At 31.7% G+C, this 17,716-nt stretch overlaps 3 protein-coding genes across 4 annotated transcripts; 2 read left to right on the top strand and 1 right to left on the bottom strand.

The window, feature by feature from the left end:
• The first annotated feature begins 3,300 nt into the window (after positions 1-3,300).
• On the top strand, positions 3,301-5,969 carry LOC112734009 (toll/interleukin-1 receptor-like protein). The gene is made up of 2 exons (XM_025783177.3): positions 3,301-3,966; positions 5,510-5,969. Exons 1-2 carry the CDS (start codon positions 3,473-3,475, stop codon positions 5,835-5,837), a joined length of 822 nt encoding a protein of 273 aa, XP_025638962.1. The 5' UTR covers positions 3,301-3,472; the 3' UTR covers positions 5,838-5,969.
• Positions 5,970-8,260: 2,291 nt separating this feature from the next.
• On the top strand, positions 8,261-14,253 carry LOC112734003 (pentatricopeptide repeat-containing protein At1g59720, chloroplastic/mitochondrial). Its single transcript, XM_025783163.3, has one exon. It carries the CDS (start codon positions 9,102-9,104, stop codon positions 10,947-10,949), a length of 1,848 nt encoding a protein of 615 aa, XP_025638948.1. The 5' UTR covers positions 8,261-9,101; the 3' UTR covers positions 10,950-14,253.
• Positions 11,444-17,145, bottom strand: LOC112734007 (uncharacterized). Of its 2 annotated transcripts, none has more exons than XM_025783172.3 (3): positions 15,862-17,145; positions 12,871-13,162; positions 11,444-11,964 (listed from the first exon to the last, which is right to left on the bottom strand). In XM_025783172.3, exons 1-3 carry the CDS (start codon positions 16,453-16,455, stop codon positions 11,930-11,932), a joined length of 921 nt encoding a protein of 306 aa, XP_025638957.1. In that variant the 5' UTR covers positions 16,456-17,145; the 3' UTR covers positions 11,444-11,929. The 2 variants fall into 2 exon arrangements, with proteins under 2 accessions (XP_025638957.1, XP_025638959.1); XM_025783174.3 differs by lacking the exon at positions 15,862-17,145 and adding an exon at positions 13,621-14,810.
• Between the last annotated feature and the right edge of the window lie 571 nt (positions 17,146-17,716).

The following is a 17,716-nucleotide window of genomic DNA, read 5'->3' as shown; positions in this document are numbered from 1 at the left end:
TTTCTATGTTGTGTTTTAATTGGTTTCTGTATAATTTATTCGGTGTTCCTTATCACATATTATTAAATTCCTCAAAAGATTTTCTTTCCAAAAACAATAAAAAATATTTAATTAACTATTAAATTTTTTTTAAAAGATTATTTACATAAAAAAATATATCACATTCATCAATATATATATATAACAAGCTTAAGCCTTTTAAAATTTTTATAAATAAAAAAATAATTAATTTATATTCGTACAATATATAAAATAATTACTATATTATTATTATAATATTATAGATTAAGATTCACTAATTTAAATTTTCTTTTTATTTTTAATATAAGTATTAGAAATAAATAAAATTTTTATAACTAAATGTAGTGTAACAAAATATATATAATATTAATTAGTTCTTAAAAAATTCTAAAAAAATAGTTTCTTTCATTTTAGTAAAATAACTATTTATTAAAATAGATAAATTAATTATTTTTTTTCATATACAGTTTTTTTAAGAAATAAAAGTAATTAATTAGGACATTGGTTAAGATAATTAAAGTCACTATTTCATTAAATTTTTAATGTAAAGACAAATTCTAGTTAATTTTTGTATAGAAATTTCGAATTTGAAAACATTGATAAAAATTATGTTGAATTTTGATTTATTTGATTCTCATTTAAATTAATCACTACATAAGTTAAAGTTCTGTTTTGAAATTATATTCGAGCTTTAATCTGATTTTTAAAGTTTCAATTTACTTAGTTTGATTTTTTAACTTAGGTATCCGTGACTCATATTAGGGTTTTAAGTGTTTAGTTGAAAAAAAATAAGGTAAAAAAAATTTCAATTGTCACATCAAATAGTCGCTAGAATGTATAATGTAGCAGTCGTTAGTCCATCTCAGCATGTCGTTAACAATTTTATGAGACAGTGACAAAAATAAGATTAGGAACCAATGTGAGTCATAACTATTAAGTTGGGAGACTAAATTAAGTAAATCGAAATTTTTGAAATTAGATTGAAACATAGTTATTAGAACCGAACCAGTGATCGAACCGGTCAAGCTACTGGTTCACTGGTTTATTGGTTCAACCGATAAATCACTAGTTGAACTGATAAAACCGATCTCACGTAAATATAAAATATAAAATAGTTAAAAACTTAAAATTAAAATTTGAAATACATATCTTCACTAACATTTTATGAAGAATCAAGTCTCAACTTCTAAAAATAACTAATATAAAAAAACCATAAAATTTTAATACTACAATAGTATCTTATTTTGACACAATAAAAAAATAATTAATTCACAAAGCCTATCATCTAACTATAATATCAGTAGATTTTAACACTAACACCAAAACAAATAACTTTAATCACAATACTAGCAATAAAATAGATCAAGTAAATTAATAAATTTTTAGTGAAATTTATATTTATATTAATAATGGTATATAATTAAAATATAATTAATTTTAAAAATAGAAAAAACAAAAATTAAATTAAATTAGATATTTATGTATACTATATAATTAGTATTTGTCAAATACAATACTTAGAAGTGCAATGGCTAAGTGGCAAGTAGAGGTTGCTTTTGCTCCAAGGTTCTTTGTTCGAGACCTTGTGGAGACATTTTAAAAATTTTTTTAAACAGACCAGTTTGGTTAGACCGGTTTGCACCAATTTTTATCGGTTCACACCGATTTTATTCCTTAAACGGTCCAAGGAGTAAACCTAGTCTGGTTCCGATTCTAGTACAGTTCACTAGTTTTTCGGTCGAACCAACCGATCCAGTTCGGTTTTTACAACTATGGATTGAAATATAAACATAATTTTAGAAACCAATAAGTATTATAAGATGATCAGATTGGATCGAATCGGATCCACACTCTAATCAGATAGAAGTAAATATGTTTAAAAAAGTAAACAAAAAAAATTATTGACTTTTTTTATAAAAATAAATTTTTTTAATATTTTTTATTTTATGGATATATTTGATATCTGATCCAAACATAAAAAGTGCGAATATCGAATTTGATCTAATAAGTTTAGTGCGGATTGGATCGAAATTTCAGCCATATCCCACTATAAACACCCCTAGCAATAATAACTAAAAAATTATAATAATTGTATTTTTAACTAAGAGAAAATGCAAAAAAAAAAGTACTAAATACAAGAACATTTAATTAAATATTAAAAAAATTTTTACTTTAAAACAGTTGGACTTTTTTTGCTTTTATATATATATATATATATATATATATATTATATTTGTGTGATATATAAAACAATTATCATATTATTATTATTATTACATTATATATATATAATGTAATAATAATAATAATATGATAATTGTTTTATATATCACACAAATATAAACGTTTTTTTCTATAATCTTAAGAAAGGTTTTGTAAATCCCTAACCTTGTTATCGATTTTTGTAGTGTTAGCCCTCATATTATCAATTTGATTCATATATAATTCGGATGATAAATTATTTGGTGACGTACTTCCTTTTCTATTGTGATATACTTGTTTTTTTTTTTATTATTATTATTATTATTATTATTATTATTATTATGTACATTAAAAAATAACAGGCCAAATTATTGCCATAACATAATAGAAGTATGAAAGTTTATCATTCTTCTCTAATGGAGAAAACAAAATTCTTTTCAATAGTTTATTTAATGTTTAGTAGAATAAAAATAAATTTTATTAGAATAAATTTTAGTATGAGTTTAATATTTTTATTCATCATAAAATATTTATAGAATTACTCGTAGATAAATTTTAGAAAAAAGAAAAAAATCATGATTTTTAATTTTATTTTAAATAAACTTTATTTTTAATTTTAAAATAAATTTTATTTTTATTTTTTAATAATATTAATTTTTTATCGAATATATTTATTTAATTATTTTTTAATCATATATAATTAAAAATAAACGGTGTTTTCATGGTTTAAAATAATTATATATGATTAAAATAATTTTCATGGTGTTTACCGTATATAATTATTTATAAAATTACCGTATATAATGAATGTGATATATTTTTTTTATGTAAATAATCTTTTAAAAAAAATCTAATAGTTAATCTATTACCTTTTTTGTTTTAGTCTAAATTAAATATTTTTTATTGTTTTTGAAAAGAAAATTTTTTGAGGAATTTAATAATATGTGATGAGGAACACCGAATAAATTATACAGAAACCAATTAAAACACAACATAAAAACATCTTTAAAAAAAGACGTTTTACGCGTCTTTATCGGAGTGGCCTCCTTATATAATAATGTAATGTTTGCTTGTATTTGTTCCTACGAAAAGTTCAATAGAGATATTGCCTGAATTCTACCCCCGGAAGGTACATAGGAACTAACACCTACTAAAGTCAACTAATAAGGCAAATGGTAATAATGCTTTAATTTCTTGCATGTTTTCACCTATTTAGGAGTATTTGAAACCATAGAGATCGAGAACGAAGATGGCAGCAACGTCTTCATCGTCCTCCACCAATAATGGTGTTCACGAGGTGTTCCTGAGTTTCAGGGGCGAGGACACAAGGAAGACATTCACCAGCCATCTGCACGCTGCCTTCAAGAGATTTGAGATCAGAACCTACATAGACTACAATCTTGAGAGAGGAGACGAGATCTCGGGGACGCTTCTCAGGGCCATAGAGGATGCGAAGCTCTCCGTGATCGTGTTCTCGAAGAACTTCGCATCCTCCAGATGGTGTCTTGAGGAGGTGAAGAAGATAATTGATTGTAAGAAAACGAGGGGGCAGATGGTGCTGCCCATATTCTACGATGTGGAGCCTTCCATTGTTAGGTACCAAACGGGAAGCTTTGCAACTGCTTTCGCCAGACATGAGGAGCGGTTTCGTGATTCTGATCGCCCTAACAAGAAGATTCAGAAATGGAGGGATGCTCTTGCTGAAGCTGCCACTTTCTCTGGCTGGGATTGCTCCGTTGACAGGTTAATCATAATATACATCTAATGAACTCCAGTTTGTGAAAATTTACGTGCAGCTATCTTTAGGTAGAGTTGATAAATAATAATTTAGTCAAACTTATCAAATTATTTGACCAAATCGATCATTAGGTCAAAGATCAAAACTCAAGAGATAAAAATTAGGTGTGAATGAGTAATCAAAATGTCAAATATGATTTTTTAGCTGTTTAAATAATAAAATATATAAAAAAATATTTTTATTATATAATATATTATTTTATTATATGTGATTTAATTTTGATAGAATTTTTAATTTTTAAACTTTTAACTCTACAAATTCAATAGTTGGTTCAATTTTAGAACTTTGGTATGCTTATAATATCCTATTTATTACCTTAATCCTAAGCCAATTATTAAACACACTAAACCACGGACTCACAATTCTTGATAGTGGTCAAGCTTCTATTATTTTTGAAAGTTTACACGGCAAAAAAAATTTGATTATCGTTAAATTTACTGTTAAATTTTATATACAGAATCGACGATTTTAAGTATTATTATCAGATTTATTTTGTTGAAGAAACACACAACGTTAATGTATTATTATTGAAATTCTAAAATTTGACGATAATTACCGTAGGTTTTAAACATTTTTCTAATAGTGTTAGAAAGTGCAGTTTTTCCTCTTAAGATTATTTTATTTTAGGGTCAAAATATTGATGGTTTAGTTTAGCTTGAGAATATATAATTAAATATTAATGTAAAATAGTTTATGGTAATGGTACACTAAACTAATATCTCTCTATATGTTTCTTGTTTATTTGTACATGATGATCCAGAAAATCAATAGAAAGTCAAACAATATGCCCAAAGTGGTTATTTTCTTGCTTATTATATATAAACCTAGATAATCATATAACAATAATGTCAACTCTTCACACTTGTATATATATGGTATAAGGCAAAGTTAAATTATGAAAAGGTATATATAAAGTAAGGTGACTTTACTTTTCTAACTAGAAGTTTAATAAGTGAAGGAATAGAATAACTCATTAATTTTTTATCATAGAGAATATTTTAATAATAAAAGAAATAGAGTAATTAATATAATGAGATAATAGAAAATTAAAAAAATGCTTCAAAAGCGATTAAAAATGTAACATATAGTTTACCTCTACTCTTAAGGAAAGAGGAGTGTATATATTTGAAAAGAGTTATGTTAGGTGTACACTAAAATTAGTCACTAAAATAAAATCAGTCATTAGTATAAAATATATATTAGAATATAAATACACATTGAAAATAAATTAAACCACACATGTATTTATACACAAATATATTGGTAGTTAATTTTAGTGGTTGATTTTATTGTACAAATAGCATTTTTTATTTGAAAAATATAAATTAAAGAATATGAGTAGTGTAAATAATAAAGTAGTTTCTCAAGTAAGAAATTGCAAGTTTTGAAATATATATATATATATATATATATATATATATATATATGTATATATGGTCACACATGCATGTAGGAATTTTAATGTTTGCAAATAATATATGTTGATAGGTTGGAATCAGAGATCGTTGAGGAAATAGCGATGGATGTGCTAAACAAGTTGAATAGAGTGTATGTTGGGGACCTTGATAAAGAAATTGCAAGGTATGACCAACTTGCTAAGCACCAAATGCAATATTTTCAAGGGAGTCCTCATCCATTGCATTACCAAAATTACAAAGACTCTCTCAATCGCATTAGAAAGCTTCAAATGGAAAGGCACCAACGTTTGCTTCGCATTCCTCCTAATATGTACTCACAAGCTGATGATTTAAACAACAATAACACCAATATTGATAATGGTATCTATAATCTGTGGTCTAATGTTTTTAGATTTTGATTACTCGTATTATTTCTGTAGCTACTGGAATTTAAACTAATTAAGTATATGTCCTCGATCGTTTCTATTTCATGTAATCCAAATTATGGAACACTTATAATAACTACGTCTGTCTGTGTTTCTTTATTGAAATGTCCTCCGTCTATATGTTTTTACTTGCCAAATTGTTTGTTTCATTATTTCACATTATTGTTATTCATATATGATGGAAATGGTTAGGATTTGAGAATGGAGTTGAATCAAGTTAGCTCAAAATTAAATTTCTTTAGTTCTGTTTTCACGAAAGTTAAATATGTAAAAAAAAAATTTGTTTTGTCTCATGTACAGAAATAAAACAGAAAAAGAAAAAAGAGATAGAGACTAACATGTATCTTGGTTCAGTTTCTAAATGCCATAAAATTTATATCCAGTTTCTACTACAATTATAGTGGAATTTTCACTATAATCAACAGATTACATTCATTAATACTATTGAATTACAATCTAATTCAACTAGTATCTACCATTAAATTTTCTTCATCAAAGCTCAACTTTTTAAGTGCTGTCCCAACTTAGAAGAGGAACTTAAACAGATTCAAACTCACCAAGTATAGTGCTATCCCAACTTGGCAAAAGGAACTAGTCCTAGTTCAACCATTCAATTACACAGATTTATTAGTGGCTCTTTCATGTATCTTTCTTGCTTTTTCTCTCATGACTTTTTCAACTCATATATTCAATCTTTTCTCAATACAAAAGATGACACAAGATAGCCATAACAAAGAAAATCAGAAATGAAGCACTAGTAGAAGAAAAAGAATTCAGCTCAAGTCTGTTGAGATGATGCTCTTGAATTTGCTCTCTTTTTTTAACTTTCAACTGTTGAAGTGAGGTCTGTTTTATATCATCACCTTGCTCTCTAATTTGCCTCTTTCAATTCCTTGTCCATCAACTCGTTGGAGCTGTCTTTGATGATATGCAGTCTTTGCTCCATTTTACTCCACTACCACTGCTTGTCGAGGAACTACTCCACCACCTTTATTGTCCTTTGATTTGCTTTCTTTCATGGAATGCATTTTTTTTTCTCTCTACTCCATTACTTCTGCTTTCCGATGAGCTGCTCCACTACTTTTACATTCTTGCAAGTTTGTGTTTTTTTCTTCCATATTTTGAGCTTTGCTTTACTGATGTCTTTAGTGTAGTGAACTTATCCTTGTGTCCTTGTTTTTGTCTTGGTGTTACAACTGTCCTGTGATGTCAAATGTCTTTATTCTCTTTTTCTCTAATTCCGTTCTCTCTTTTAGCATGTTTAGTTACTCATCAAAATACAAAAGGCTAATGATTTGTATCATTTGAAGTTGCTGAAGCACTGTAGACTTGGACTAAGGAGTAAGTAATTGGGCCTGCATCAGTAGCACACACATTAAATAATATTAACCTTTTAACTCAAATAATGTTTGTCATCATATATGAGCCCAAAATCAACCTTAACTCAACAATATGATATAACGAGAATGTAGAACTCAGGATTCAATTTTATACACTTACAGGTTGGTGCATAAAATAATTTTACACATTTAATCAGACTTTAAAAGACAGTCACTCACATAAAATATATCTTGAACTATAAAATACATATTAGAAATTACTTAAACAAGGTAAAAATTTAAATACAGTCAATTTTACGTAAAGTTGATAATTGAGAGTCGTTAGATGAAAATTTAGTCAAATTAATCAAATCATTTAACGGTTCTTAACTATTAACTTCACGTGAAATTGACTGTACTTAAGTTTTCATCCTTAAACAATACATATATATAGGTGAATATTCACGTGAAATTGTTTTCATGTGAAGTTGATCATTAAAAACCGTTAGATGATTTGACAAATTTGACTAAATTATTATTTAACGATTTTTAATTATTAACTTTATATGAAGACAAATTACATATGAATTTCTATCTAGGGGTGGCAACGGAGCGGAAAGGGGCGAATTTTCGCTCTACTTGACCCGCCCCGTCGTACAACAACCCGCATAGAATCCGTCCCACTTCTATCCGCGGGTAGTAAAACGTTGAACCTTAACCCGCCCCTGCGGGTATCCGCCTCCCCCATACCTGTCCCTATAATTATTAAAATCCAATAAATTAAATTAAATTTCAAATTTTGTATAACCATCATCACATAAATAACATAAATTAAAGTAAAAATTTAAATATGATACAATATTATTAATCATTTACTAATTATTTTACATATATTATACATATTATATATATATATATATTATATATATATATAATATATATATATAGTAAGGCGGGTATTACCTAAACCCAATCTCGTTCCGCCTCTCCCAAAAACCCACCACAGTGCGGGACGGGTAATTATCCGTCTCGAACGAGTAGGGATGGGGTGGGTACCCGCAAGTTTGGGTGGTTTTTTTTTTTTTTTTTTTTTACCAAATATATGAAGACTCGAACCCGCAACCTCTTAGATGAGTATGGAGAGATTATGCCATTTGAACTATTACTAAGAGTCAGGGATTGAAATAAATCTCAGTATTCTGTTTGGTGTAAAATGGGAGACAGGAATTGAAACAAGAATGAAACTCTAATTTAATTTGCACAAAGGGTAAAATTGGAATTAATTAATTGAAATAAAAGTATTTTAGGTATAAAATGTTATTAAAGTTTCAGTCTCCATCTCTTAAAATTCCAGTCTTTTGTGTCCCTATTTTTTGGAGGTACTGAAATACTGAAATTTTAGAGACAGAGACAAAAATTTTAGTACCAGTCTCTGAACTAACAAATACGATACTGAGTCTCAGTCTCTCAGTCTCTGTCTCAGTACCTTAAAACAAACGCTACCTTATTCATTGGCTTGGGTGGTGTATGTTACCATCCCTATTTCTATCATATTTATATAAATAATGACTAATTTAAAAATTGGTTTTTTGTAAACATAAATTTTAATAATAAATATATGACTCCGTATTATAATAACTTAATTTTGAGCTATATAAACTATAAAGTATCAAAATTGAATTAAATAATTAAATTATTAGGGAGAATGGGAGATACACTAAATATTTAAGCTAAAAGCTTTCTAATGTTGATATAAAATTATAATCGAATTTGATATTTTTTAATTGTTAAAGTATAATTACTTATATATTTTTTTATATAGAAAATAATGAATAATAAGATGTTTAATTTGGTAGCATGGTTCCACCTTATCTTGTTGTTGATAATAAGTAGGAGAGAGAAATGAATAGCATTGGGCATGGCAACAACTCAAACTCCATTGCTTTTCTCCACCAACAACAATGGCCAACCCTTTATCCATAACAGCCACACGCGCCTCTTCCACTTGCTCAACCACTCCATTGTTGATATCTCTCACTTGAAGCAAATCCATGCTCAACTTCTACGTACCATTCACACCAACCATCATCCACAATCCCTCCTTCTACACAGCAGAATCCTTCACCATTCTTCTCTGCTTGATCTTGGATACGCCACTCGAATTTTTCATCACTTTCAGAATCCCAATTCCTTCATGTGGAACACACTCATAAGAGCCTATGCTAGAACCGCAGACCAAAAACACAAGTCCATGGAACTTTACAAAGCAATGTTAATGATGGAACGAGAACAACAAAGTGCAGCGGTTATTCCTGATAATTACACATACCCTTTTGTTTTAAAGGCATGTGCTTACTTGTTCTCTCTTTCTGAAGGGAAACAGGTGCATGCTCATGTATTGAAACTTGGGTTTGAATCGGATACTCATATTTGTAACAGTTTGATTCATTTTTATGCAACTTGTGGGTTTCTAGACTTGGCACACAAGGTGTTCGAGAAAATGTCCGAAAGAAGTGAGGTTTCATGGAACATCATGATTGACTCTTATGCAAGTGCTGGTGAGTATGACACTGCATTGAGAATGTTCTGTGAGATGCAGAGGATTCATGATCCTGACGGTTACACCATGCAAAGTGTGATCAGTTCCTGTGCTGGATTGGGTGCTTTGTCTTTGGGTTTGTGGGCTCATGCTTATGTCTTGAAAAGGAGTGACAAGAACATGATTGGTGATGTTTTGGTTAACACTAGCTTGGTGGATATGTATTGCAAGTGTGGCTCAGTGGGATTTGCAAAACAAGTCTTTGAAAGCATGCCTTATAGAGATGTGAATTCATGGAATTCAATGATTTTGGGGCTTGCCATGCATGGCATGGCTGAGGAGGCGTTGGACTACTATGCAAGAATGGTGAAGGTAAAGGGACTCATGCCGAATTCAATCACTTTTGTTGGTGTCTTGAGTGCATGTAATCACAGGGGCATGGTTAATGAAGGGATTATGTCTTTTGACATAATGACCAGGGAGTACAAAATTGAGCCAAGATTAGAGCATTACGGATGCCTCGTTGATCTTTTCGCTCGAGCCGGACGCATCGAAGAGGCTATGAACTTGGTTTCAGAAATGCCTATGAAACCGGATGTCGTGATCTGGAGGAGTCTGTTGGATGCTTGTTGCAAGCAACATGCAAGTCTTGAGCTAAGTGAAGAATTGGCCAAGAAAGTGTTTGAGTCAGAGGGAAGTACTACATATAGTAGTGGTGCTTATGTGCTATTGTCAAGAATCTATGCTTCAGCTAGCATGTGGAATGATGTTGGATTGCTTAGAAAACTAATGACTGATAAGGGTGTGAATAAAGAACCAGGTTGTAGTTTGGTAGAGATTGATGGTGTCACTCATGAATTTTTTGCTGGGGACACTAGTCATCCTCAAAGTGAAGATATATACAAGTTTATGAGTGAAATTGAGGAGAAGCTAGAAGCAACCGGGTATGTACCTGATTATTCAGGTGCACCTTTAGTTGATGAGGTTAATGAGGGAAAAAAGAATACTATGAGGTTGCATAGTGAGAGATTAGCTATAGCTTTTGGATTACTAAGGTCAAGACCAGGCATGCCAATAAGAGTGTTTAAGAATCTTAGAGTGTGTAATGATTGTCACAGTGTTACAAAATTACTATCAAGAATTTATAATGTAGAGATAATTGTGAGAGATCGTGCACGGTTCCATCATTTTAAAGAGGGAAACTGTTCTTGTAAGGATTATTGGTGACGAAAAATATGCACAATCATATATAAATGAAAAATCTATGGTGAACTAATATATCGTTAAAAAATTTTATTGGCCCGGGTTTGATGTTATGGATTTCTTAAAATTTCATGTGACAATAGAGAATCCTATCTTCACAGCAATTATTATAATCATATATCTCTCTGGATATTAAAAGCGACACGAATGATGAATGATTTGGTTCAACTAATAATAGCCAGCTAGTTGATACTAGTGAAACTGCCGGCCACATGCATTCCATTGACACAAATTCAACGGACGAACAGTAACACAAATTGGTTTGATATAAGATTGTACCAGAGAATTGAATTTTATTTTTTTTAGGTTCAAATTGTAACTTTATATATATAATGCACATGAAACTTTTGGTCTTTGTCATAATGCTTGACGCTCATTGATAAATTTAGTTTGCATCTCTCTGTTTTGTTTTGTTCTGTCATTTGTGAATTAGAATCTCACCCAATAAGACATACACATATAAACAGAACCTTTTCTATTAGAAAAATAAGCCTGTTTATAAGTATTGTAATAAATAAATAAAAAAAAAATCTATACAAAGGCATACTGATACACTAACACTGATACACCTAAGAATAGCATAGTCAAAGAAAATTTACCCCAATACAAATGAAATGAAATAAATGAAACAATAGTAGTGCACATGAAGAATTGACTAAGTTATAACTATAGCTCAAATACATAGGAAGCCCAAAAACAACTACTACCAGAAGAAGGGGACAATATGCTGATATGATCCTAGCCAATGCAAAATTTAGGGCACCTCCATTGAAGGTTGGTAAGACCTTAATGAATTGTGCTTTTTCAACGCAATGAAGATGGTGTAGTAGTGCAACATCTTAAATGCTTTCACATGTATAATTGATATTTGAACCCGCTTGGATCTCTATGTACATACCCCTTGCATTAATGTAATTGATTCAAGACTCCACAAATCTCGCTACTCAAAGTAAACCTTGTGCCTCAAAGTCTTTTGCAACTGGAATGGCATAATAGAAAAATAAAAGTTAGGGAAATAATTGAAGTATAATGCGCAAATATCAAATCATTTTATATAAATTCTTTTGGATTAATGTATCAATTATTCTCACATTTCTATGATGAATTTCCAAAGTATATCCTCCACTCAGATTAAACAAAGTACAATAAGATATAAAAAACAAAGTACAATAAAAATGTTAATGATGCCATAAATTAGTTGTAAATAAACTGTTTCGGTAAACATTGGTTAATAGTGACAAATATTATGCATTGGAAGGAGTATATTTTATTTTTAATTTATTTATTTATAGGATGTAAGATTAGCGAGATGTGTGAAAGGTAGAGATGCCACATCCTTATTTCTTAACTATTAAAAGTCACTCTAAATGGCTAATTATTTGTTGTATAACATTTTTATGAAATTTGACTAATTAAGCCAAAATAGCATTAACTATTATTTTAAATTACTTCTATTATAACAATTCAGCATTTCACCTTGAAAACAAATATGACCATCAATCAAGTCCTCCACTTGATTTTTCTATAAAGAAGGAAGCAAAGCAATGCATATAAGTCTGAACAATGTCTTAAAAGGCTTGATGTTAAGGATCCTAGAAGATTTATATTCCAAGGGAGTTAATAATTATGTAATTCAAATGATCCATAATTTTTCAAGTGGTAGGCTTATGTAGTTTAGTCCTACATCAACTAGAGACTAGCTATTGTAGAATTCCACACTTGTAGTTCAATCCAATTCTCAACACCAAATTATCCTTTCTCAACTTCGTATAATATCAACTCAATCTGATTTCAATTGATAATCTATGACAACTTCATGAAAATACTCTGATGCATGTAACTGACTACTAGCAGCTCAGCATCCATAAGAACTCTGAAAACTCACCTTTTGACGATTGAAGAACCAAAACAACCTGCATCATCACATTGTTTGGAGGAAGCTGCAATCGAAGAGGATAAAGCTTCCCATTCAAAGGACTCCGACTGCACACAATAACTCCCTCTAACCCTGTCTCCTCCTCGAACTTCTTTGTCAATTCTTCCACCCCGTTCCCTTTGAAGATCAGAGAATACCCCTGCACATTCTCATCGTCCACTTCCCCATCATCCTCGGCAACATGGTAGTATATAGTTCTCCCCTCCATCTTTGGCGGCGAGCCCACATATGAATCCGACGACTGCCAGCAAACAAATCAAGACAAAATCATCATAAAAAAACCGCAGAACCTTACCATAATAAAAGTATTATGTTTCCCTCTACGAAAATCATGCTTGTCCAGTATGAAATCACAGTCAGAATTAGTCCTTAAATGATAGTCAAAGGCCAATATATATTTCTAGGAACTACAGTAATTTAATTTTAACCGCACAAACAAACATCCAACGACCAATTTCATGTATCTAATCTAGCTATATCATAAACAATTAACCAAGCTAATTACAGCCCTCCCTCCATTCCATATTAATAGGTTCATTCATAAATCAATGTAACTATCCAGACACACTACACCAATTTAGTCAAAATAAGCATTATTTTGAGAGCTAAAAGTACCATCAAGAAAATAAAGAAATAAAGTCAACAAAAAATCAAAGGCAGCAGAGATGAAAATTTCAAAACTTTTCCCCAAAAGCATACCTCCTGCCTAGAAAATTGAGCAGATTTGGCATCAACAGCAGAAGGAGTAGACGATTCAAAATTGAGGGAATCAGAGTGAGTAGGAGGAGGAGGCGGAGGAACATAATCAACATGAATCTCCAACACATCAACATCCCACAAGACCCAATCCTGAGTGGAAGTCCGATGCGGAATATCATGTGTAACGGAGTTCCTCCACGGCGGCAAGCCACCGTTGGCCCGCAAGAAGTTGCCGTAACGGGTCTTGAGCTTGACCTGGGCGCCGTCTCTGATGGGTTCCCATTCGACGGAGGAGTCAAGTCTTGAGGGGTGGGTTTGGAGGACCTTCCGGCCGGTGACGCCGAGGAGGAAGGGCTGGTTTGATGCCGTGAGGTACTTGTTGTAGCAGCTTTTGAGGCGTACGATGTTGTCGTATTCGGGAACTATTTCGACGAGCCACTTGGCGCTCTTGGTGGCGCCGTTGCGGTCTTGGACGACGGATTCTTCATCGTCGTCGGCGGTGAGGTACTTGTCGTGGTGGCTGCGGAAACGCACCACCTTGGCGCGGTGGAAGAAGTCCATGGCGAACAGAGAGAGAGAGAGAGAGAGAGAGAGAGAGAGAGAGAGAGAGAGAGATAGATGAATGGAAAGTGTGGGAGCTTTGATTGATTTTGAGAAGTGATATTTGGACTTGGTCTCTTATATTGTGGAAGAGAAGAAGAAAGAGAGAGAAGAAAGGTGACTACTTTTCTTTCTTACCATTTTGCTTATTTATTATTTATTTATGAAAAAGTCTCAGTGCAGTATTTTCATTGAAATTTAATTAGTATTTAATTATTAAAAAATGTGTAATTCTACATCATTAAACAACAACTTAAAAAATAATTTAATTCTATATTATAATTTAATTTTAAAAATTACATCAAATATTAATGCTATTATTTTTTATAAATCAAAAACTCAACAAAATAATTTTTAAAACTTTTCAAACGAACCCTAATCCTTTTAAATAATTGGCCATATCAAATTTTGAAAATGTAGGAGATGATTTATTCAACATTGTGTGCTGTAAGGGGGAGCCAGCAATAACAAAGCAGAACGCGGTTGTTAGCTGGTGGCGGTGGACGCGGCCATTAGGTGGCCAAAGTGAAAGTGCTAAATGCTAATCTCTTCAGGAACCACATGAGCCAATCACGTGCACCACCACCCTACGCTGCTGCTTCACAGTTCATCAAACCAACTATTTCTATTTAGGACTCATCTTCAAAATTCATGTGACATTTAATTTTAATATTTAAATTATATTAATATTCTTTAAGATCAAATTAGAATATCAAATTTTTCTTAGACCAAATTATTTTATGACATAATCCTTCGTAAATCAAACATTAATCTTCTACTTTTGTATTTCTAGTTTCAAATAATATCTACAACTACGGTTGGGCATTCTACGATGCCTATAATTACGATGCCTAAGAAAACTATGTTTTGATCCTGAATTTCAGTGATGACATGTAGGAGTAAGATTATTCAATAATTAACTGGTATGCAAGATTTGGAGTTGGGCACGTGGATTTAGAAAGTCATAGAAGTTGATTTGGACTTTTCTTAAGCTGAAACTGGAAGGTGTTCATAGAAAACAAACCTTATGTAATTTACAGCCTTGGAAAGTGTTTGGGGATACGGTGAAAATGAATCTTTAGAAAATAAAATTAGGAATAAGTTTATTTAAATGTTTTAATAAAACGAGTGTGAAAAATAAAACACCTATCTGAAATAAAATTGTCGACATTTTATTTAAGTGTAATTTTGATGGCAAAATATTTAAAAAAAAAAAAAAGAATTGTAATGTGGATATAGAGCATTTGAGAACTCGTAAGGAAGCCATAGGACGTCGTCATTATATTAGTGCAGAGGTTTTGGCCCAGCATTGGCCAAACACCGTCGCCATTTCGTGGCGGACACTGCTCTCATCACCATCTAACCCTACGTTTAATTCCCCCATCTCCACCCACCCATAATCAATCCAATCACAAGATAATATCTACTAATTAATCACAGATGCTTTACCATCGTTATATTTAGAAAAACTTAAATGCCATAAGTCATCATATCATAAAAATTTGAATAAAAATATTGCTAGCTAAACTTTCTCTTTTTTATATTTTAAAAATATTAAAAATGGTTAATATTCGGTTTATTTATTTAAATAAATAAACAAATTAGAGAATCAATATTTTCAATAAAATCTGAGAGACGTACCGTAAGCTGCAACTCCGCGGGGTCCTCACACAGCGGCAACGACGACGGAGATCTTACATAAGAATCAGAAAGCGCCGCCACAGAAACAACCGCATCATCATCATATCTCTCTTTGGAAAAAGATCCAACTATAATGTTGTCAACAACCTCCACAGTCCACAAGATCCAAGAGTGAGTGGTGGAACTATGAGGATCGTCGTGCGTAACTGAATTCCTCCAAGGCGGAGTGCCACCGTTTCCCCTAAGGTAGGTCCCACACCAACTCCTCAGCTTCACGTGGTTACTCAACCCTTCCCTTCGTGGCTCCCACTCGTACTTCCAACTCGAACCTGCTGCGTCCATCTCCGACTGCACCGCCCGGTTTCCGGTCATTCCTAGAAGGAACGCTGTGTCCGTTGCCTTCAGGTACAGACCGTGACAGCTCTTGAGCCGAATGCTGTGGCTCTTCCCTTCTACTAACTCCACCTCCCATATTGCGTTCTTCGCCGAGCTTTTTCTGCTCTGGTAGAGGCCTTCGCCGTCCTCGTCTGCGATTAGGTACTTGCCGAGGTGGCTCCGAAGCTTCACGGATTTGGCTTTGTTGAAATACTCCATTGCTACGTAGTTGAATAACGTCTACCAAGTGTTCGATGAATGTGCTAAGTGAAAAATGATCATATATCATATATCTACTAATAATCTAATATGCTACAAGTTGACCCGGTGGTCAACAATAACATACGGCATTACTTGACCCGCACATAAGAATCATGGAAACTTTAAAGAAAACATGGAACGAAGAAACAATTTGTTACTTGGAGGTATTAGCTAACCGACAAGTTCCTTAATCAATCTTCTTATAACATAATATATATCTATTTATAGCCTCAACAATACGAGTATAGTAATCAGATTTATGGTTTTTGCAATATATATCTTATTTTCAAATAAGACTAACATAATGTCAACTTTTCAAAAAAATAAAAATGAAAAAGAAACACACAAAACTATGAATGAACAGTGGTTTGACTCCAAGAGATACATAGCGATACCAACCCAAGTCTAGAAGACATAAGGGTAGTCAACGTTCAAAGGAAGACCAGATGATGCTACGTTGCAGTATGCAGATTCTGACTTCGATAAACTTGGTCTTTGCTCTTGCCATTATTCAAATAAGTAACAATGTCCTAATCAAATTCCATTTTTCCTATGTTGTGCGTAAACTAAACAGCGCGGCAAAATCACATCATTACAAGATCTAGGAATAATATATCCTTGTTAAGTGGGAGAGAAACAGCAGAGGGAGTGGCTTCTTCCTCTGCTCGTTCTAATTGGATTATAAACGAACCAAATTTGTATAAATATTATTAAATCACGAATATATATTATTAAAGTTCTTTAGCAACATAACTTCAATGTAACGTTAATAAAATGTAGCTAGCAAAGTTGTTCACATACACATATATTCTTAATGATTTAATACAGTTAAACCAGAACAATAAAGGAACAAAGTTCTGCAAGAGGACAAAACGGATGAAGAGGATAATTTATAAGCTTTGTGAACGAATTTAGTCGTTAGCAATGTTTGTTATATCTATTCCTTAGACATTTCTATAGGTATACTACGACTTGTTATAATAGGCATTGGTTGGTGTCCCTGCCATTGCATTTCTTCCTTTGACTCGTCTTATAGCCGACGGAAACAACAATAGAAAGGGGCCAACAACAACGTCGATATTTCTAAATTAAAAATATTATGAAAAAATCAACTATTAAATCATATATATATAGAAAGGGGCCAACAACAACGTCGAATTTTTATATATTATCAATATATCTTTTTATTGCATGCATCTCATATGAGTGGTAATTAATC

Source organism: Arachis hypogaea, chromosome 3, assembly GCF_003086295.3.
Source record: "Arachis hypogaea cultivar Tifrunner chromosome 3, arahy.Tifrunner.gnm2.J5K5, whole genome shotgun sequence".
NCBI lineage: Eukaryota > Viridiplantae > Streptophyta > Magnoliopsida > Fabales > Fabaceae > Arachis > Arachis hypogaea.
Note: the sequence above shows the minus strand (reverse complement) of the source record. Positions and strands in the feature narration are given on the sequence as shown.